Source organism: Strongylocentrotus purpuratus, unplaced genomic scaffold (genome assembly GCF_000002235.5).
Source record: "Strongylocentrotus purpuratus isolate Spur 01 unplaced genomic scaffold, Spur_5.0 spur5_scaffold_10, whole genome shotgun sequence".
In the NCBI taxonomy this organism is placed as follows: Eukaryota; Metazoa; Echinodermata; class Echinoidea; order Camarodonta; family Strongylocentrotidae; genus Strongylocentrotus; species Strongylocentrotus purpuratus.
In genome coordinates, this window is record NW_022145595.1 from 9,838,191 (window position 1) to 9,858,680 (window position 20,490).

At 37.1% G+C, this 20,490-nt stretch overlaps 1 protein-coding gene across 4 annotated transcripts in view; it reads right to left on the reverse strand.

The window, feature by feature from the left end:
- Positions 1 to 2,916: 2,916 nt before the first annotated feature.
- Positions 2,917 to 20,490, reverse strand: part of LOC115918232 — a 35,899-nt gene continuing 18,325 nt past the window's right edge. For all 4 annotated transcript variants that reach the window (XM_030979420.1, XM_030979419.1, XM_030979421.1 and 1 more), the window contains 8 exons: positions 14,467 to 14,658; positions 13,760 to 13,869; positions 13,215 to 13,323; positions 11,061 to 11,435; positions 10,257 to 10,312; positions 8,158 to 8,344; positions 7,509 to 7,676; positions 2,917 to 6,739 (listed from right to left, as the gene is read on the reverse strand). In XM_030979420.1, the coding sequence (XP_030835280.1) occupies positions 6,696 to 6,739; positions 7,509 to 7,676; positions 8,158 to 8,344; positions 10,257 to 10,312; positions 11,061 to 11,435; positions 13,215 to 13,323; positions 13,760 to 13,869; positions 14,467 to 14,658 (1,241 nt within the window). In that variant the 3' untranslated portion in view covers positions 2,917 to 6,695. The remainder of the gene's footprint in view (positions 6,740 to 7,508; positions 7,677 to 8,157; positions 8,345 to 10,256; positions 10,313 to 11,060; positions 11,436 to 13,214; positions 13,324 to 13,759; positions 13,870 to 14,466; positions 14,659 to 20,490) is intronic.

Genomic DNA, 20,490 nt, shown 5'->3' on the forward strand with positions numbered 1-20,490 from the left:
TCAACAAAAAAACATTGTACTTATCAACTTTTCCAGGTCATGTACATGGCATATGGTACCGTCTACTGGACTAGAGTGTAAGTTTTTGATATGTAAAGGTAGTTTGTTCCAGAGTTCAGCACAAGCTTTGCAAAAAGATAGTACTGTGCATTTTCTCTCTTTCATATTAGAAACCAATTTACTATTAATATCATTCTGCAAGACGATTACCGGTACTGATGTCCAAATTTTAGTTTTCATAATTCATACAAAATGTTGTTATCCTGCAGGGTTTTTTGTTTTATTTATTTCAAATATTTAAAAAATGGTAGCCCAATCAGCATATACACTGGTTTTCGTTGGGGCCCTTTAAAATGCAAACTATATATATACATTCCAAAAACTTGTGAATACGACAAAATTGAACATTAAATTATACAACCAACAATAACTGCATATCACTTTACAAAACATTAAAATGCAAATTTGAATATAAATCAAAACGAAATAAGGAGGAGAAAAGTTTTTCATTACTATATATGAAGGGTGAGAGTAGGTATGTGCCTCTCTAGCGTCTTCCGATTTACAAATAAACATTTGAAACAAAATGAATTAATTAAAATTAAACATTTAGAATAGAACCGTAATTGCACGCAAAATTATTTACAAAATAAATGTGGCTGGCATGATGCCACATTTTACTATCCACCTGCTCCCTTATTAGGAAGTTATATTTGATATCTTGAAAACTGATTGTGATCTGATTATGATGAGGAAGAAAAGAAAACAACATCCAGAATGAGTGGGAGTTAAAGTAATCACACCATTTCCTAATATGTCGTGCAGCAGGGTAATTGTGTGATAGAAGTTTGTTTTAATTGTTGGTATGCGTAATCGCACTAAAAGAGAGTTTCCCAAGTTAAGATGCATTGATCATAATGTGGAAGGTAGGGTTACTTTATAGGGTGAAGGATAAGGAAGAAAATTAACATTCATAATGCGTAGGAGTAAAATTGATCACACCATTTCCTAATAAGCAGTGCTACAGGGTAATTGTGTGATTGACGTTTGTTTTAATTGTGGTATGCGTAATCGCATCAAAAGAGAGTTTCCCAAGTTAAGATGCATTGGTCATGTTTTGAAAGGTATGGTAAGGGTGATGGATGGATGAGGAAGGGAAAAACATTGAATGAGGGGGAGTAAAAGTCATCACACTATTTCCTAATATGCAGTGCTGGTAATATTTGATTGACTTTTATATAATGGTATTTATTCAATAGTCATCATCGCAGCTTGATAGCTGAATTGCAAATGATCTTACAATAAAAAGTGCATCAAACTTAATTAATTAGAAACGGCGTAAAACATAAACAAATATTTCCTCATGATAATAATGGGATTATTACGATGGAACAGGAAAAAATGTTTCTATTCCAAATTAGGCTTGAAAGGGAAGTAGAAAAGGAGTAGCTGAGTTATTAGATAATAATTAAGTATACTTAATCAAGGTAAATCGTCGCTGTTTTCACGAAGTGACGGTAATGACAAAAAATTGCATTCACTTTGCGTTACGATTTTCCTCACTACCGTCACTTCGTTAATGTTTGTTTTATTTGTCGTCTTATTGACTAATCGAGCCAAAAGAGGGTGCTCCAAGTGATGATACATTGATCATGTTTAGGAAGCTAAAAGGAAGCTAGGAAATTAGTTAAATAATGTTAAGAATTAACACCTTCCTTATGCCCCATTTTCGTGTCTATATCTATTCATATTGTTTGGGGTCCATCAAGATAACCATTTGAAAAAACATCGCATGAAATACATGTAAATGCTTTTAAAGGCAACATTTCTAGGTTATTTAGGCCTTCCCCAAAAGCATTTCCGAAATGCCCCAAGAAAGTTGTTGGCTTAAAAATTGCAAAAACGCCAGCTGTAGTCACACGCGATTATCAGTGTTTCATTTCAATATTTGTCTCTTTGCTTTCTGTACTATTTCCAATGTAGTTTCCGTTTTTTTTTTCCTCTCCTTTCTCCCCCTTCTGTTATCACCATCATTATCACATATCAGTCATCATTGCTGCATCATCTCTCTCTCTCTCTCCCTTTCACTCTCTTCTCCTCTCCTCTCATATTCTCTCTCTCTCTCTCTCTCCTTCTCTTTCTGTTCCCCTTCTCATTCTCTCTCCCCCCCCCCACCTCTTCTCTCTCTCTCTCTCCCTCTCTGGCACACTCTCTTCTATTTTCACGCCTCTCGCCGCCCCCCTCTCTCTCTCTTTAATCTCCCCTCTTCTCTCCCTCTCTCTCCTCTCTCTCTCTCTCTCTCTCTCTCTTTCTGTTCCCCTCCTCATTCTCTCTCCTCCCCCACCTCTTCTCTCTCTCTCTCTCTCCCTCTCTGGCACACTCTATTCTATTTTCACGCCTCTCGCCGCCCCCTCTCTCTCTCTCTTTAATCTCCCCCTCTTCTCTCTCTCTCTCTCTCTCTCTCTCCTTCTCTTTCTGTTCCCCTTCTCATTCTCTCTCCCCCCCCCCACCTCTTCTCTCTCTCTCTCTCTCTCCCTCTCTGGCACACTCTCTTCTAATTTCACGCCTCTCGCCGCCCTCCCCTCTCTCTCTCTTCAATCTCCCCCCTTCTCTCTCTCTCTCTCTTTCTGTCCCCCTTCTCATTATCTCTCCTCCCCCACCTCTTCTCTCTCTCTCTCTCTCTGTCTCTTCCTCTCTGGCACCCACTCTTTTATTTTGCACGCCTCTCGCCGCCCTCCTCCCCTCACACACTCTCTCTCTCTCTCTCTCTCTCTCTCTCTCTCTCTCTCTCTCTCTCACTATCTGTTTCTGACATAGCTCCATTCACATTTTCTAGATCTTCCTTATGCACTATTGTTCACTATGTTTATCACGGTCATAAAAAGTCGAATAAAAATGAAACAAAATCCAGTCGTATTTGCAAAGGTATCAAAAAGTTTATCACAAAATCTAGTTTTAAAAGTAAGTAATACACACATTGTATCCTTAGAAAAAGTACCTCAGAAAGTACATTAGGGAAGTACTGCAAACTTACAGATGCGAACAGAGAAACAATTATACACAGTACAAAACAAAGAAACAATTATACACAGTACAAAACAAAAGCAATACAACACTAACATCATAATACCATGAACATGTACGGCAACATACATTTCCAAATTTCAAAGCAGATCCATGAAGGTAAAGTATCTTTAAAAGATTTCGATGCAAATTCAATTCATTTTGCAATACTATCCAGAATTAAACATCACTACATCATTCAATAAGCATTCCAGTTATTCGCAATTACAGCACAAAATTTGATAGTAATACATTACTAAGTACATGTATAACAGTATTAAGTAGAAATGTAATAATTCATACATTTGAGATCAAGTTGAATCTTTTTATGAATTGAAGCGTGCATTGAAATTACTAAAAATGACGATTTACAACCAAAGTTTTTTGCATGAAAAAAAGCCGTGTCATTTTGGTTCACAATAAATGCTCCCTATTCCAGCTAAGTTGCCATCACCATTAATTAATACGCATTGTATACGAAGTAAAATGAAAATAAGTTATAAAGACCTTTTAAAGGTTACTTAAAACGCGTACCACACACTGTATGGCCAATCTTAAATTTGTATTCCCCATTCTATTTATAATTCGGAAGAAAGCAATCAAAATTAATTAGATCTTTACAAAAGAACAGAGAGACAACAGAAGTACACTCGTCTATAATTATAATCAGTCGTTAAAGCACACGAGAGGGCAACTGGCAGTAGAAGAATATTGATTTACAAAATATTGTAACTATTGGTGAAGCTGTTACTTTTAAAGGAAATAGTGCATAGATTTAAAGGAATCGGTGATATTCCGTAACTAGAATATACGTTGGATAATATGCATTGTGGTAAAAAGAGCACATGCATGTTATTGGAAATAGTCCCAGACGATAACGGCTCGAAAATGAATATGTGGGACTATATAGTGTGACATTATTTCTTCGCGAACTCCTTTTGTGACCACCGCACACGCGGGGCCCTGGTGGGATAATAATGACCATAGACGAGGCATGAATAAACTGTCACGAAGACTGATCGAACGAAGACATAAATATTTCCTTTAACTCTCACTGACGATTTAATGCTCTGACGTTTAACGAGCCACTTCTTACTCAATAAATCGCTACTCCTACGCCTTCAAATTTGAAGGATAGCTTATTGGGCGTTGACCGGAAAACTTGGTTTAATATCATTCTTTCATCATCCATTTGGTATCTGTTTCGAATCCAGAATAGGACATTTAATACACTCCTTGTTTAATGTTTATTTCACAGGTATTCTTTTATAGATCGTTCCGAAATTAGACGCGGATGTCATGCTTTCGATGCGCACAAAACATAAATTATTTCCTCCTCTTCTCGCCGGCCCACTCCCTTAAATACATGTCACACGCGTGGTGATGATGATGATTAAGTACAATACATTGAAGTATATTGAGTGGAAAGTGGCGCCAACCGAGTGTCATTATTCCAACGAAACTAATAATCATGCACCTAATTTTAGCTGATACATGTATTTAATTGCTATATCACATAGAGCAAAGCATTCATGTCCAGCAAGTTGATTTATAAATGATACGATGGGCATCACTTTGCTGAATATACGAGTTATGGAGAGGGCTTCAAATAGGAGGAGGGATGAAGGAGGAGGGATGAAGGAGGAGAGAGAGTGGGAGGAATGACGGAGAACGAGAAACGGAAGCAGAATAATAACGAAGTGACTCTTCCTTATATGTATCGAATGCCCAAAATGTTTACAGTCGATGACTAATCAAAACAAATGAGAGCGAACAACAATGGAGAATATATATACAAACAAAACGATGACGCTAAAAAACATCTATAATACTATATGTACAATATATATATTTATAACAGCCCATGTCAAACATGGCCATAAGTACAACATACACATGAGATGTCAAAAATAACGAACAGTCTGTCGAGAGCCAGAAGGGCGTTAACTCTGTGTAAAATTATGAGTTAATTTCCTTCTGGCTTTCAGTCGACGATTTACGATGTAAATCTTTTATAAACATTTCAAAATCGCAATCTAATTTCAATTTGAGATGAGCATTTTCAATCGAATAAACCACCACAATAACAACATTTTCAAAAAAATCATTTTGCATGATATTACATAATTATACATCGAGTCTCGCAGAAATAAAGACGAGCCTTGTTCATCTTAGAAAAAACTTTCTGATCAGAGCAGAAGGGCATTAACTCCTAACATTTTTCACAGCGTTAAAGCCCTTCTGCCCCCCAACAAACGAAACACTCTGCTACTATACTCTGCAATCGGTGGCTTTGAACAGTTTGCATATATCATAATCAATTACAAATCATTGAATGAATATATTTCCTCAAAATAACAACATCACTAAACCATAGCTATTCGTTTCTTTAGAAGGGAATGCGATCGAAGACTCTAATCTACTCTACAAGAAAATCTACATGCCTTGTAAGTACTCGTACTACTGCGCAATTAATTCTGCAGAGAAGAAACAGACACACTTAAAATGAATTTGATTCTAAGAGCATTGTGATAATCATGACCAATCAATTTTTTTTCTACAACAAAAAATAATTTGTGAAAATCACGAGACTATTAAAAGGGATAGCATAATGTACGTGGATGTGTAATTAAGGTTATTTCAGTTCATGCACTATACTTTCAAGTGTACTAATTAAAAACAGTTCCGTATCCGTTTGTATCATCAAGAAAGTGCACTATGATCATGCACTAATCCTTCATCCTCGACCTATAGTAGAGAAACTGAACGCGTCGTACAAGATCAAATTTCAGTCAAGAAACGATCAAATGTCATAACAAAACCGAGACTCATGACGAAAAATAACATGTTGGAAGTATGATGAATAAAAAAAGTGTTCTTCAATTACTGTGATATTGATGGAAGACATTTATCACGGAAGTACTTTTAATGTCAACGAGATTTTGACTAGGTTTCTTTTTTCAATCACAGATTAGAAAAGGAGGCACATTGTGCACAAACTTGTAAAAATCCACGGCAATCTATAATAATACGGATTAAGGCATAATGTTGCTTTCGTCGGAAGTTCAATCGTGAATTCACACAGAGGAAGTAGGAATTGTTTTTCACATCAAACCTTTTGAGAAGTATCCGCCGAAACTGAAGACGATGTCGCTCCTTGCCTTGCATTCAAACATTTTTTTTCCCACTTCAAAAAGCTGTTAGATAGTGTCGATGTTAAAGCACTCACAGGTTTTGAAAAGTACGGAAGAACACTCAAAATAGTTTTTGTTTGACGCATATGAAATCCAACTACACTTTCATTTTTGCGAATCTCGTCGCCACTTGAAAAAAAGTTTCGGAGTTAAAAAATCACACATCCATCGTCGCTGTCATCATGTTTCTTTGCAGCCACATCTTGGAAAATATGCACAAGCGGGACAAGATTGTGAGACGTTTTAATTATTTTGCTTTCCAACGCCTTCCTCCAAAGATGTCTTGCTTCGATCGAGCTCAAATTCAATGCGACGATCCGCCGTAATTCCAGTTCGATCTGGTTTAAACCACCCTCGACTGGTTCAAACTAGGTGGTAGCGTGACGGCTTGCACTTAAAAACACTTCATCCCGAGTTCAATTTCAAGTTTATAAGGACTCAGAGTTGATGAAGGAGATAGTTGGTTGGGTCGGCATATGCACCTGTGATGTAAAAACAAATGAATTAAAGAAAAACAAATCGGGATTAGAGATGATTTGCCAGTATGATTAGTATTTTGATTACAATTTCTATGGGTGACGAGAATCTAATATTTCCATTTCTTTCAGTTTCTAATCAATTGGTCTCTTTGTCATTATCGTTAATGAGAACTTGGAACAGTAGTGTTTTTTCCTTCCTTGTAGCATTAGTGGGTTTTCCTTCCTTGTATCATTATATCCAAGGTTATCTTTTCGTGATCTAGTCTGTTTTGTAATCGATAGATTCTAACAAAAATGCACTTTCACTGAAGAAAAAAAACCAGTCAAATACTAGGCAAAAGCTATTTAATAAAAACATTGTTGATTTGTTCATAAATAAACACTTGATTTCAAGTATGCAACTTTTGGGGAACTTGTCCAGATTCAAAAGATGAATTAGAACTCAATTTACTTCCTTCTTATAAGTTTATTGCGACCTTTGATTTGTAAGCTGAACCAGATCGCAAAGGCTTTCTAAATATCAACCTCAGGCAATTTAATAAGCTCGTCCACCGACTTTAGAAACGTGTGAACATTACAATAAGTTATAAAGCAAACCGAACTTGATTTCTATGGGAAATGCAATAGAGAATTTAAATGAGATATTTTTTTTTAAAGTCTTTGCGACCATCATGCAGTAAAAAGACATTTAAGAAGGGAACGTTTGGATCACATAATTTTGATATGTCCTTATCGCGAGGACTGAAAAACGATCAAAACTACTGATATTTACCTTGATGTTGTGCATTGAGACAGATAGAAGTTTGTTGAGCAAAGCCATTGAGCATGTGGTTTTGGTGCTGGGGCGCAGCCTGCATGGAATGGTGGGTCTCGGGTTCGACTTTGATGTGGGTCATCATAGGGGTTTGTTCGTAACCATTGACATCCCCAGCCATCACTCCTGAGGAAAGATGAAAATGTGAAGAGAAATATGTCAGATAAGGAGAAATTGTTGGTTTTACTGGATCATAACCTTGCTCAACTTTAGTTCCGTCATCATTCAATTTAGTTTCAAATTATTTATGTTTCCAACAAAACATTACAAATCAATTATAAACTTTTACAACAATTTAGGAATACATATTAGAAACAAAGGGATCCACTAAAAAGCCATGCTTGTATAAGTGTGGACACCTCAAATGATACTTAGGCATAATGAGTAATCAAATTAACAAGTCCGTAACTACAAAAGGTACTACAAAATAGGGAAAAGGGGGATGCCAACAGAGACGAGAATGGGACAAGACAGTACTTTACATGACAAAGATAGGAGATACTGATAATTTCAAATACTGAAACTTTCAACTTTCAATTGAACAAGATGATTTTAAGCGCAATAGTTCGTCTTTTTGGAAATGTGTCATTTTGAGGAGAAGACTTACTGTTATTTGTCATGGCCATTGTCTGGTAGTTGTTCCCCCCGAAGAATGCCTTCTCGTCTTGATGTTGCCTCTGGTTGCTCCAGCAGGAGCTGTAATCCATGGTGGCGTCCAGGTTGTTGTTCCCGTCCAGCGGGGACATGCTCCGGGAGCTGTGCCCAGGACTCTGGTCTTTCAGCTCCATCACCAGCTGAAAAGAGAGACAAAAGAGGACAAAAATGGAGAAAGGGTAAATTCAATGTTCCTGTTTGGGGTCTGCTGAGAACCCGAAGGGCTTTAAAGGCATCGTTTAACAATGTTAAATCTGAGATACATGGCCCTACGTGTTATTAGTGTCTGTGATAATTATGGTGTAATATTGAAGCCTCAAAAATATTGCGCTTCCAAATGATCATGAAGTGCCTCAAAAAAGTATAAATCTTTGAGTGACCGGTTTTGCCATAATAATTTTCTTCAATAGAATGTAGTGTTATAAAAACTGTTAGGAAAACGAAAATGAAATTTCGATTTCCAATTATAAATATCTTGATATCTGACAGGCGATTGGCTTGTAATAGTCATGGGATTCCTAAAGGTTTATAATTATTATGATTGCAGCATGAGCTAAATCCAGGATTTTGTTTCAGAATCTGAGGCAATGTTACCGAGTCAGGTCAACTGTAGTTTGGGGTTGAATTAAATTTGCTATCAGAATACCGTCCATTTACTTTTAATTGAGTTAACGCCCATCTAGCTCTAAGCGGACATTATTGTATTTTAATATTTTTAATTGTTAACTAACTTTTTTATGTGGACATCGAGTGTCTCAAGAAGTGGTTTAGAGGCATGCATTTATCGGCAAATTTGGAGGTATTGTGTTTTTGTAATTACAAATTTGCCGGCATCGCTCGTCGGTAATTTTGGATTCGCACCTCCAATTCAAAGTGTCATAATTATGGGCGCCCCAGAATTTGGATTGTGAGGTTTTGTTTTTTTCTTTATTGCATGAGTGCAGTAATTTAAGAGGGATCGGTACCAAGAGGGGCACCGTGTTTGGTTTGGTTAACTAGACCTGATTGAAGTCAATGGGGATTTAAAGTGCTTCAGTTAGTTCAATTTTGTTGAGGCAATCACTTTTTTTGCCTACCTATCACCACCAACATAAACAAATATGCGGTTGAATGCTCTCCACTTTTCCCACCTAAAGACCAGAACACAAGTACTATCAAAACAGGACTCTCGCTAACCAAAACAAATCAAAATCGACATTTTCACCGGCTCTCAAGACTCTCTCACGCGATCCCCTCATTAACTCCAAAAATTGGTTTATTTTGTTCACCTGACATTGTAAACTAATCACTTGGATAATTAACTCACAACTCCGTGCTAAAGTCTATATTCTTTCGGAAGTCGGCGCTGGGGCGTACCGCTTTTAGTAAAACAACCTGATATTGGAATGATTTTGGATAAATTTCTCATGATTTAAGCACCTGTATGAAGGTGTTGTCGGGACAGGAAGTATGGACTACTAATTGTAATTAATTAAAGGTAATCAAGAGAACAACAGGGGCTGGAAAAAAGTAGAGACGGAAACTCAAAAGTTGTTTTTAGGCGGCCGGAGGTGAACGATTCAAACAATATTTATGATCCGTTCATTAATAGTGATTAAAGTGTCATTATGTTAATGATACACGAGAGAAGGAAGTTAACATAATCTTCCAATGTTTATAACGACCCTTTCTGTCAGTAGGATATAGTTGGTTTTAAAACTTCTTATGCAAATAAACCAAGGTTATTATATGCATCCATTCACTTAGTAATCACGCAAGTAGCCGACGATGTTTAAATTTACGATGTTAGAATAGACCATTCTTTGACTCAATACTTCTCTTACATAACTTAACATGATAGAAATAACAGAAAATAAGAAACATTCTTCATGTGATAAGAATGAAAGTAAATACAGTAAAACCTATCTATCAAGGCCACCCAATTTTTAATCATATCATATCGTTAATAGTTTTATTTTTTTTAGTGGATCAAAACCTATACTAACGACATTCCTCAAGCAGTTTATGTGTGTTTTATGACATTTAAAAATATGAGTTGAGTTGTTTTCTTACATTTGCTACTTCTTCCTCCGACATCCTTCCGCACGAATCGCTGTCACTTAGATCATCTGAAAGACGAGGGGTATAGAAACAAAGACATAAATAATTAATAAGAACGAACGGATGAGAATTAAGCAGAGAGGGATAAAAGTAGGCAATAAATAAACAATTCGGGAGGAAATTAAGCTGTAAACTTGAGCTCGTGGGAAAATATGGCTCTTCAAGTGGAATTGGGAAACTGCGAACACCGCTGCGGCTTCCGCAGTAGCTCAATGCTTCAATCCCATGTTATTCCTAAATGTATTTATTAGCTGAATCCATTGCACAGGCCTCAACGTTAGCCCACCTGTTTTATTTCATACAGGCTATTCATTCCAGGGAGCAGCGAAAGGATTTCCTCCGCAATTGTTTGTCTAGGCCGGATCACGGTCAAAGTGGCGGAAATTTCGGTGATGCATTTAAACTCTTAACCGCTCAAATCATAACAATGTGTAGAAGCATTAACAAAGCCAGTGTTCTGATTAATTTATGACGAAGCAATTAATTGATGAAACAAAAGTGCTTAGCTAGCTGTTGTTTATCCAGATAATGGTTCAAGTAACAGTCACATAGCTTTTGAAAACAAAAAAACCTAATAGGTTTGTTTTAAATGCATTCTAAACCGAAACATATGTGGTTGTAAACAAAATTGAATCAAAAGAGTTTCAAAATAAGTTGAAGTTTCTTCTACTCCTCTTTTTCTTAAACATGAAAATTATTTGAGCTTCCGATTATGTAGATTTAATTCCCATATCCTTAACTTCATTTTTAACTCACCGTGATAGCTTTCGTAGCCCATTTGATTTTGATGACTCATCTCAAATCTTGCCTCCATGTTAAACCCTAACCGGTATTGCATCTCCTGTCTATTATTCATGACCACTTGGTACGGCGGCGGCGGCGACTGCGGCGTGCTGGCCGGCGTCGACGCTACCGTGCTGCACGGCGAAACGCACGTGCTGTGTGTCATGGTAGACGAGTAGGCATTCGGTGAAGCGAAGTGGTGGCCGTTGGTGGGCATCGAGTACGGGGTCGTCGGCGACTGGAGGGTGGATGGGGGCGACATCGGTGACAGCAGCGCATGGGAAGAGACTGTCGATGATAAACCGTTTGGCGGGTTGAAAACGCACTTGACGTTGAGGCTCATTCGATCTATTAAAAAAAAAGATACGGAAGGAAAATGTTTATGTTATTAAAATACTGCCGTATATTTTCACCGATATGTGTATCTTTTGATTTTAAAGGTTTTCTTACACATGATTCATGCTCTTCTCAAACTGGTTGAATACTATGGACTTGAATTACTGATGTGTATTCTGAGTACACTGGTAATTCCAGCGTCTGTTGACGATGTTTAAAACCACTTTACAGAAATGAAATTACAAGGTCTTCACAATTCGTCACGAAACAAATATGATACGCATAAGAATTACATGTCAATTTGATTTGATAGAGAGAGGTAGGGTAGCGAATTGGGAGTATGAATGATGAAGAATGAGAAAAAACCACGAACGAATACTCAGAGAAACTATTACTAAGGAGAACTATGATTAACATAGGAAGGACGCCAAAAATGGCTAAAAAAACCTAACAATTTCGAGGAACTGTAAGGCCAGAAGAGTTTCCATGAAAATGACGCCTCGGACTACCCCGAGGGAAATAACCAATCGTTTCCTACATTCTCGGACTACGCACTTGTAAACGTCCGCCCGTCCTATACCAATGGTCCGACCTAGCAGTTACAGACAAGGTCCGGTTTTGGACGATGAAGACGAAAAATACTAACAATTTTTAGCTTTTTCATTATATTTACGTAGGTTTAGAAGAATCTCATAGCAGAAATGTCCCTTGAAAAAGATTTGCTCTTCAGATTGCCACATATACAAAATATGACGAGGAATGGCTGAAACATTTGGCGCAAACTTTAATGCCACATGGGTGTACCCTATGTGCAAGTACATTGGATTTTCAATAAGAGGGGGCCTGCAAATTCTTATTATTTAGATGATTCCAAAACCCCACAGTAAACACCACTTATGTACAATCGATAATGTGAAAGCATGACCTGGGCGTGTTTCACAAAGATCCTAAGTTGAACCTAATAATAATTATTATGGAAAGTCGTTAGCATCTTTACAAATATTTTGTAAAAGTTATTTCAAAAGGCATAAAATGTTTATTCAAATCATTCATATTTTCTATTATCAAGGAGATTTCATGTTTTTAATGTGGAATTTATGAAAAGTCTAAAATACTTGAATATATTTTATTTTAAGGCTACAAATGGCTCTACATAATGTTTAAGTCCAACTTAGAGTTAAGTTCGACTTAGGATCTTTGTGAAACGCCCCCAGAACTCAAATAACTCCTACTCCTACGTCCTACGAAACCATGCAATACAACAGCTAGCACAGTGGGATTCCCTCAACACAATCAGCGCCTTAGGTACTCTCCCGACACCATCCGACCCATGGAAAAAACAGATATTCTTAGAAATATTGATAGTCATATCCATCCGTAATGCACTGTATTTGACCCAATTCGTTCAGTAATTCTACTTTTTAAAGGAAGTAATCCATAGTACTTGTCCTTTTTTCCACGAAATGGACTAAAAATACTGCCGAAGTACACGCTATGGATGAACAGGCGTCACGATTGATATACCTTGCCGTTAGGTTGGCTTCGAGGCCATTTCACTTATATCAAAGTACAGAACAACTGAACAATGTTGCAAATTATTGCTAATTAATGGCTATTCTCACCTCAAATCATAATAAGGAAATGCATACGGGAAATTCGGTTTATTAAATTGGATCATTGTTCTACATTATTGTTTTTAAAAGCTTATAGGCCCAGCGTCGTGTTTAATCGTTGAATACGGAAAAAACGTTGACTGCAAATGAAATATGTTTTATTTGGTCATGTGCTCACCTGATTTTGAAGCCCTTATTTCAGCTATTCTTTTATTTAAGAGGTCCTCTGCTAATTCATCGCTGGCGTTCGATAGTCTGGTTACAGAGGGATGCTCAGCTTTAAGACTCTTTGGGAAATAAAACGACAAGAAAGTGTAAAAATTCAAGATTACATTGATCACCGCAGAGATATGGCGAGAAAGGCCATAGTACATCTCATGTAAAACTCATGTCGAAAACAAGTATTATTTCACTCATCTTACTCCGTTTCAGTTAGTATTTCAGTTTCTGACTTAAGTCCCAACTTGGTAATATCTAAAGAGTTTATTAATACCACAAAATGTAAGAATAACATTTAAAGGAGATAATAGATTTTACTTTAGTTAGTAAAATTAAAGGCAAGAATGAACAGAAATGATTTAGTAACAATATTCCTAGCGTTGTTTAAACCAAAATGTGTACGTCTAAACTTGTTATGTTTGTTGCTATATTACCCAAAACAACAATTATGTAAAATTACCATAATTATTGATTTTAATTGACAACAAATTAATTAAGTCTTACCTCTGCGGAAGGGATGATGAGGCTGTTTCTTTTTCGCTGTTTCTTTTCCGTTTTGTTCCCTCCGCGGGTTTTGGATGTACTTCTTTGCCTCTTAATCACTTTATTTGCACCTAATTAGAAGAAAAAACATCATTATTTAACGATGTTAGAGATTAGTTTTCCCTCAAGTGTTGTCAGAGATAACATTTCCCGTAGCATATTTTAGTAATATCATGACAGACTTGATCATTAAGATAATTGATCATCTATAATTACTTAAATATCACTCCAAGTCATTGCTTTGTTGAACTAGTTAATTTTGTGAAGCGGTAGATTAAGTCGTAGTGGAGTATTATTAACTATTAAAGTTGTGCTTATATCCAGTAGCTCCATTCCAAATATTTTCTCATCTATCAATACAATTTTGTCAATTATAGCCTGTTTTAATTAAAAGCAATAGGACAGCGGACATAGTCTCAGAGAGATGGATCGGGGGCCAAAAGAAAGGGAGATAAAAAGAGATAACGAGTATGAGAGGAATAAGAATAATTTCGGGAAACCACGTTACAAGCATTTTGCTTTTCGGTGTTCCAAACCATATTTTATTTACTGTTTTAAATTGATATACTGTTATTTTTTTCATTTGATGTTATTTTATATGGTTGAATCAATAAATACAATAAATACAAGAGAGTTGCGTATTGAGAGAGAAACCATAGAAAGCTCACCTTCAGCATCTCGACTCTGTCTCTTCGACTTCTTCGGGTGAAGACGGTAGACCTTGTAAGCGTCGTTGCCCTTCGTCTTCCCTTTCTCTCTCAGCTCTTCGATGTCGGGAAGGGAGTTGATGGCGCACCGAAAGTTGGCCTTCCAAACCTTCGGGTTGGCCTTCGGGCAGTCGGTCGCGGGGTCGTATTTCTCTGTAGGAAAAAAAAAGAAAGGTAAAAGACATGATTAGGATATTTTTCCATTTCAATCAGTGCATGCTATCATTGACTTGCTATAAAAATCGATTCAGCATGTTGACATTGAATGACATCGTAGTTGGCTCTTTTTCCGTGAACGCTTTTATTAACCGGTAAGTGGTATGATTTTTCTAAAAATTTATATCATCATGCTGTTGAAATCAAGTAGGCATAATGTTAGCAGATAAGAAACTTAAGGCTTTAAGTACTTTCCGAAAGACTAGCGCATGAACTTGGTTTCGAGACCGGGGCTATCCGATTACGATACCATAGCTCTACCACTGAGCTTATCATTAAGGTATCCCACACATTATTCAAGAGAAGAAAAAAATGGGTGGCTGTTTATTTTTTTCCATTGTTATTGTTGGTTTGTTTGTTTTTGTAATGCGGAGGTTTAAAAAAAGGAACATATTGTGATGATGCAGAAGGATATATCTCCAACCTTGGGGCAGCATTGAGGGGGTGGCTGTGGGCTAGAAAACTAAGATGTGAAGGAGAGAGAGTTCTCGGAAAATAATTTATCCACCCCCTCTCAAATATAAATTACCCCTATCATTATGCGTGGGGTCCTGCTCATACGGTACATTATTGCAGCTGCCCCCCCCCCCCCAATAATAATAATGGCATTAATATTGTACACTGCAGCGTTTGATGCTAATAAATAGGTTTTAACCCCCTCCTTCCATCCTAAAAATTGATCGACGCCCCTGTCCTCGTACACCCCTTCACCAGATGTTGGAAATATCGCATCACTTTGAATCATTCCCCACCATATTTCATTCAAATGGAATGATTCAACGCCCAGTTATCTGCATACCGGTCCTGGGCGGCGGGGCGCTTGATCCCAACCCCGCGCTCTCGAACCCAGCTGCGCCCCTCATTCGGTGCCGGCCACCAGTCGGTGAAAATCTTGGAAAAATGTCACCCGGGTTAAGTTGATTTCCAACATTTAGGTCATGATGAATTTCGCTGCTCCCGCACGCTTTTGAAGTCGCCATGGCATTAACAAGGTGATAAGGGATGGAAAGTGTTGAATGATTGACAGCAACTAAACGACTGTGGATGACTCAAATACGCGTGGCGCGATTATCACCATTCTTGTGTAATGATTGTATTCTTGCCTCATACATAAAGCTATAGTATGATAAACTTCTTGTTCTATCTCTCCAAGTATAACACAAAAATCATTGTACGCTTTTAGAAAAGGGTAACACTATAGTTGACAGTTTCAGTGGCCTACAAAAAACTGATCTCATTCACAAAAATGTATTGTCGACAGAATAAAGAAAATAAACCGCAGTGGAACGATGATTCAACATTATACATTTGAAATTTGCAACTTCTTTGTCTAGGATATACTATTATGATATTTTTGCTTCATATGCCTCCCATTTATCTTGAAGAAGCTTAGATTGCACCCTTCACGTAATCGAAGAAAGAAATATGACATTAAAAAATCCATGTGGATTTGTATACATTAAGAACTATAGCATGCCAAATATATGTACTTTATTTTCATTTGCCATGATTTGTGTGTGTGCGTGCGTGCGTGTGTGTGTGTGTGTCTGTTATTGTTCATTTTCTATCCAGGCTCTCTATATCTTTGAGGGAATTCACTGTTTCTCTCCCCTTATCAAAAATGACACAAAAGAAAGCTCTTCTCGAAACCACTCGTCTTCAAATTACCAAGAAAACCATATGTCGCCTGTCATGTAAATCTACATATTACCGTCAAAACAATTACTTATGTATAACCATACTCGTGGGCGTAAGAATTGGCGTACTTTGGTTAAGATAAGATCCTCCAATATATTTCCAAGGCGTGCATCCCCTGGGGAGGGGAGGGGGTCAACCCTCCAAACGCTACATTCGCGCCGTTTTACTCACACTTGTACATTCATTCAAGAGCAATTTCACTTCTACGACGTAGTCTTGATTTTGAAACCCTTTCACAGATTGTGAGTTGAACTTGTAATAAAAACTGGTAAAAATGTACAAGCAAGAAGCTATACTCTCTCAAAACAAACAAACCAGAGAGGAAAATAAAACGGTAAAGAAAAGTAGGCACGTGACCTGTAACAGCTGCTTTATTTTCGGAAACTGTAAACTGGTGAGTTGTTTTTATTCTCTCACTCTTGTCCTACAATGTCGTTGGACTTAGGACTTGGACTCAAATTCAGATTCATAATATAGATGCAGTGATAGTATATTAGAGTGTATAATCATACGGTCTACATGTCATGTGTATAACACAGGTTTGCGTTTTGCACAAAGTAATTTTCTCAAACTGTCACTCTTTGTCTTGTTCATCTTTGTTCTTTTTTATGATTTTTTTTTTACTTGTTCCATGCCAGCAGCGATAGTAAATGGTTTATGGCACAATCATTATTGTGTCAGGACTATTCTACCACCATTCTTCTCTCTGTCAACGCTTAAACAAGCATCGGGGCAGCTAAGGAATGTGAAAAGAAGAAAGGGTTTTATTTTCTACCTTAACCACAAACTCTGGGAGAATTATACCAGCTGCGCGCCCTTTTCTTTACTTCTTTATTTCTTTCTCTTTGATGTCCTTTTACTTTGTATGTGGTTCCACTCTCCGTTGTTCGCTTTATAACAAGGTAAAGTATGTTAAACCATCATACAGGTCACTGATGGCGGGGGGGGGGGGGGGTAACCAGGCCCTGTCCCCATAAAACCCAAATGGGCATACCTTAAAAATGATGCCCCTTCCAAATTCCGCCCTAAAAAGCATCTGACGATATTTATACTTGTTATATTATCAGTGTGATTATTGTATTTGCTTATAAGATTATTTTCAGAACTGACCCCCCCCCCCCCCCTTCCTTAAAATCCTGGATACGCCCCTGATAGATGTTGGCTGTTAAAACACAATCTGTCGCATATCCATTGGTGGTTATACTTACAGGTTAAATTCTTTTCTTATTCTTTTCTTTTTTTTTTTCCTTGGGTGGGGGGGGGGGGGGTCATTTGTTACAATGGGCCATAAGATCTTTGGTTTTTATACAACATTTTGAAATTGTATAGGCCTGCTGGCTATGGGGCATGTATGTGTGCTTATATGTGGTGCGTGTGCGCGTGCTGGTGTGTGGTGTGAAGTAGTCTTCACCTTATACTTTGCGAGCAATTTTTATAGGCCTTTAATAATTATGTAATCCAAAGCGATGTACATGGGCAAATACGGGGAACATTTTTCACTGTTGAAAGACGGGAGAGCGTTAACCCTATACAAAGTGGTGTGAATTATACACCAGTATATACTCAGCAAACGTGTGAATTGTCTGCATTTGAGGTAAGAAAGACACACTTGACGCAGACAACATTTATGATAGCATTTCTCAAATTCTAGATAATGCCGGCGCAATCAAACAGAGCAAATAATGGGCATTGGGTCGCATTTAACAATCCGATTGCACCTCGTTATTTTGATAATAGGGTTTGTTTGCAGAGACTACGTGCAATGTCACAATGACAAAGATTACACGCCCACGCAGAAGTGCACAGTCGTATGAATGGAATGTAGAGGTCGATTAGTTATGTTCAACGTGTATAATGTGTGTCGTTACACACGCGTAATAGTTCCTTTGAAATTTATTAATTTACTCACCGCACCTGACTTCTTGAATTAATAATCGTAAAGATTTTAACATCCCTCTCTATTTGATATTCTATTTTTCAATGCTATAAAAAATTCGACGTAATTCAGTGGGTGAAATATTGCGCGGTTTCGCAGTGCACTGATTTTGCAACATGATAGTTCGACTGAAACCAATCTGAATACATGTATGTATGTATATTTGTAGAGGGTGCGTGTGGGTTTGTGTATGATGTATCTATATATATTATGAGAGTAAAGTGACACAAATTATTTTCCTTCTTCAATTTCTCACATTATACTATATACCAAATATATATATATGTTTCACACATACACACACGCATACAAACATGCATGTATAAATCTCCCTACGTTTGATCTGTTAGTTGACCAATCATGTATGTAATTTTGTTAATGCTGAACCCCTAACTAGTTATCTGAATCACTGAATCCATTTATACCGATTCGATTCATTTAAATCCAAAATTGAATTAGAAATGAACATGAGCCATATTGAGAGAATCGAAACACCTGTTCCATAATTCTTCCGTTTCAGATAATTTGGGGTTAATAAGTTTAAGGACGCATAACGTTGGCTGGTTGGTATGGAAGTGGGAGGGTGGGATATTCAGATGAATACCCCTAAACAATCCTGTACCGTCCTAACTTTATTATTCTTCAGTGAGATCAAACAAAATCAGAAATTGAAAGTCAAATGTCTCAAATTGTTGGTGAATTCATACAAAGCTATTTTAGCCGATATTCCTCACTAACATCCTGTTTCTTTTCCATTATTGCTACTAATTCTTTCACTTTGTTATGATATTGATACATAGTTTTGAAGATTCCATACCGGGGACCTGCATGTCTCCAACCCACTCATGCAAAGCTTCTATACCATTTTCATATTCTATCAATCGAGTCAGGTGATTCGGCACGTGATCTCAGTGTAAATAAAATTTAAATGGCTGATGAATACAGTTTGACAGTAAATGCGGTGGACAAAATAAATTTTTCCTCTAATTAAAACCCTTTGAATTTTCTGTATAGGTGTCTACTACGTAGTTGCCATTTTCAGATGAATTTTCTACAAACAAACAAATATATCTTTCTTAGAACTCTTCTTGGAGCATAAAGATATGAATAGATCTAAGCAATTTTGATATTAAGTCAATAAGCTCTTTGCGATGCCAGAATTTATACAGTCTAAACATCATCGTACAAATGTAATGTTGTAGATAGGGAACAAGGTACAATAAATTAAGCTCAGTTATCACATTCATTGACATTTCCAACGTATAGTCGTCTACGGCAGTTTTTGTAAAATAAAATACTCGCATAGAAAGTCATAGATTTGTACAAACTTGTTCTCCGCCATGTGTATAGCTTTTAATATGCAAAACAAACCAGAAATAATATTTGACTAATGCTGTCAGTGTGTCAATAACAGACCTGCGTGATACTCAAGCGGTTCGAGATAACATTTCTATAATTGACAAAAAATGCCTTTATCGTGGTATAGCAATATATCCCACACTGATTCATTTGAGGTGCTTGAGAATGGTGTTTTGTAAATTTGATTGAAAAGCTAGTAATTGCATTTCTCAAGTGACTTCTTCCTGATTCGTCAGGGACAAAAATGGAAACGTTATTTCGTTTCGCTAAAAAAATAATTCCATTCATATCTGAAAAAGTGACTCATGTTGATGTTACCACGTCTTTAAACCTACTTATTATTTTGAAACGGAAATGGCGGACTAGAAATTTGTTTATGATACCTTGCACTAAATAACACATTGATAAATAACTTTTTTATAAGGTTTAGCAAATGGATGCCTTTTATCTCTTTTTGGCAATTGTGGATGTAGACCAAGCATCAATCGGCGTTACGACCTCCAGAGGCGCAGACATATTATGCCAGCATACATTCTCATTTGTAAACTGTGTTACTCGTCATGCTCGTGCTTATCTTAAAATACCACTCATTATTTATGCTTCAAATTCTTGGTCCCAAATTCATCGAGGCCCACACCTTAGAGAAAAAAAGACAAGAAATTTGAAGTTCAATTTCAACAGCACGTGGTGTATGCTCAGCGCGACATTTGGTAACCCACTTCGATGCTCCCCATTTCCAGCAGATCTAATTACAGTAATGACAATACCGCGATGTG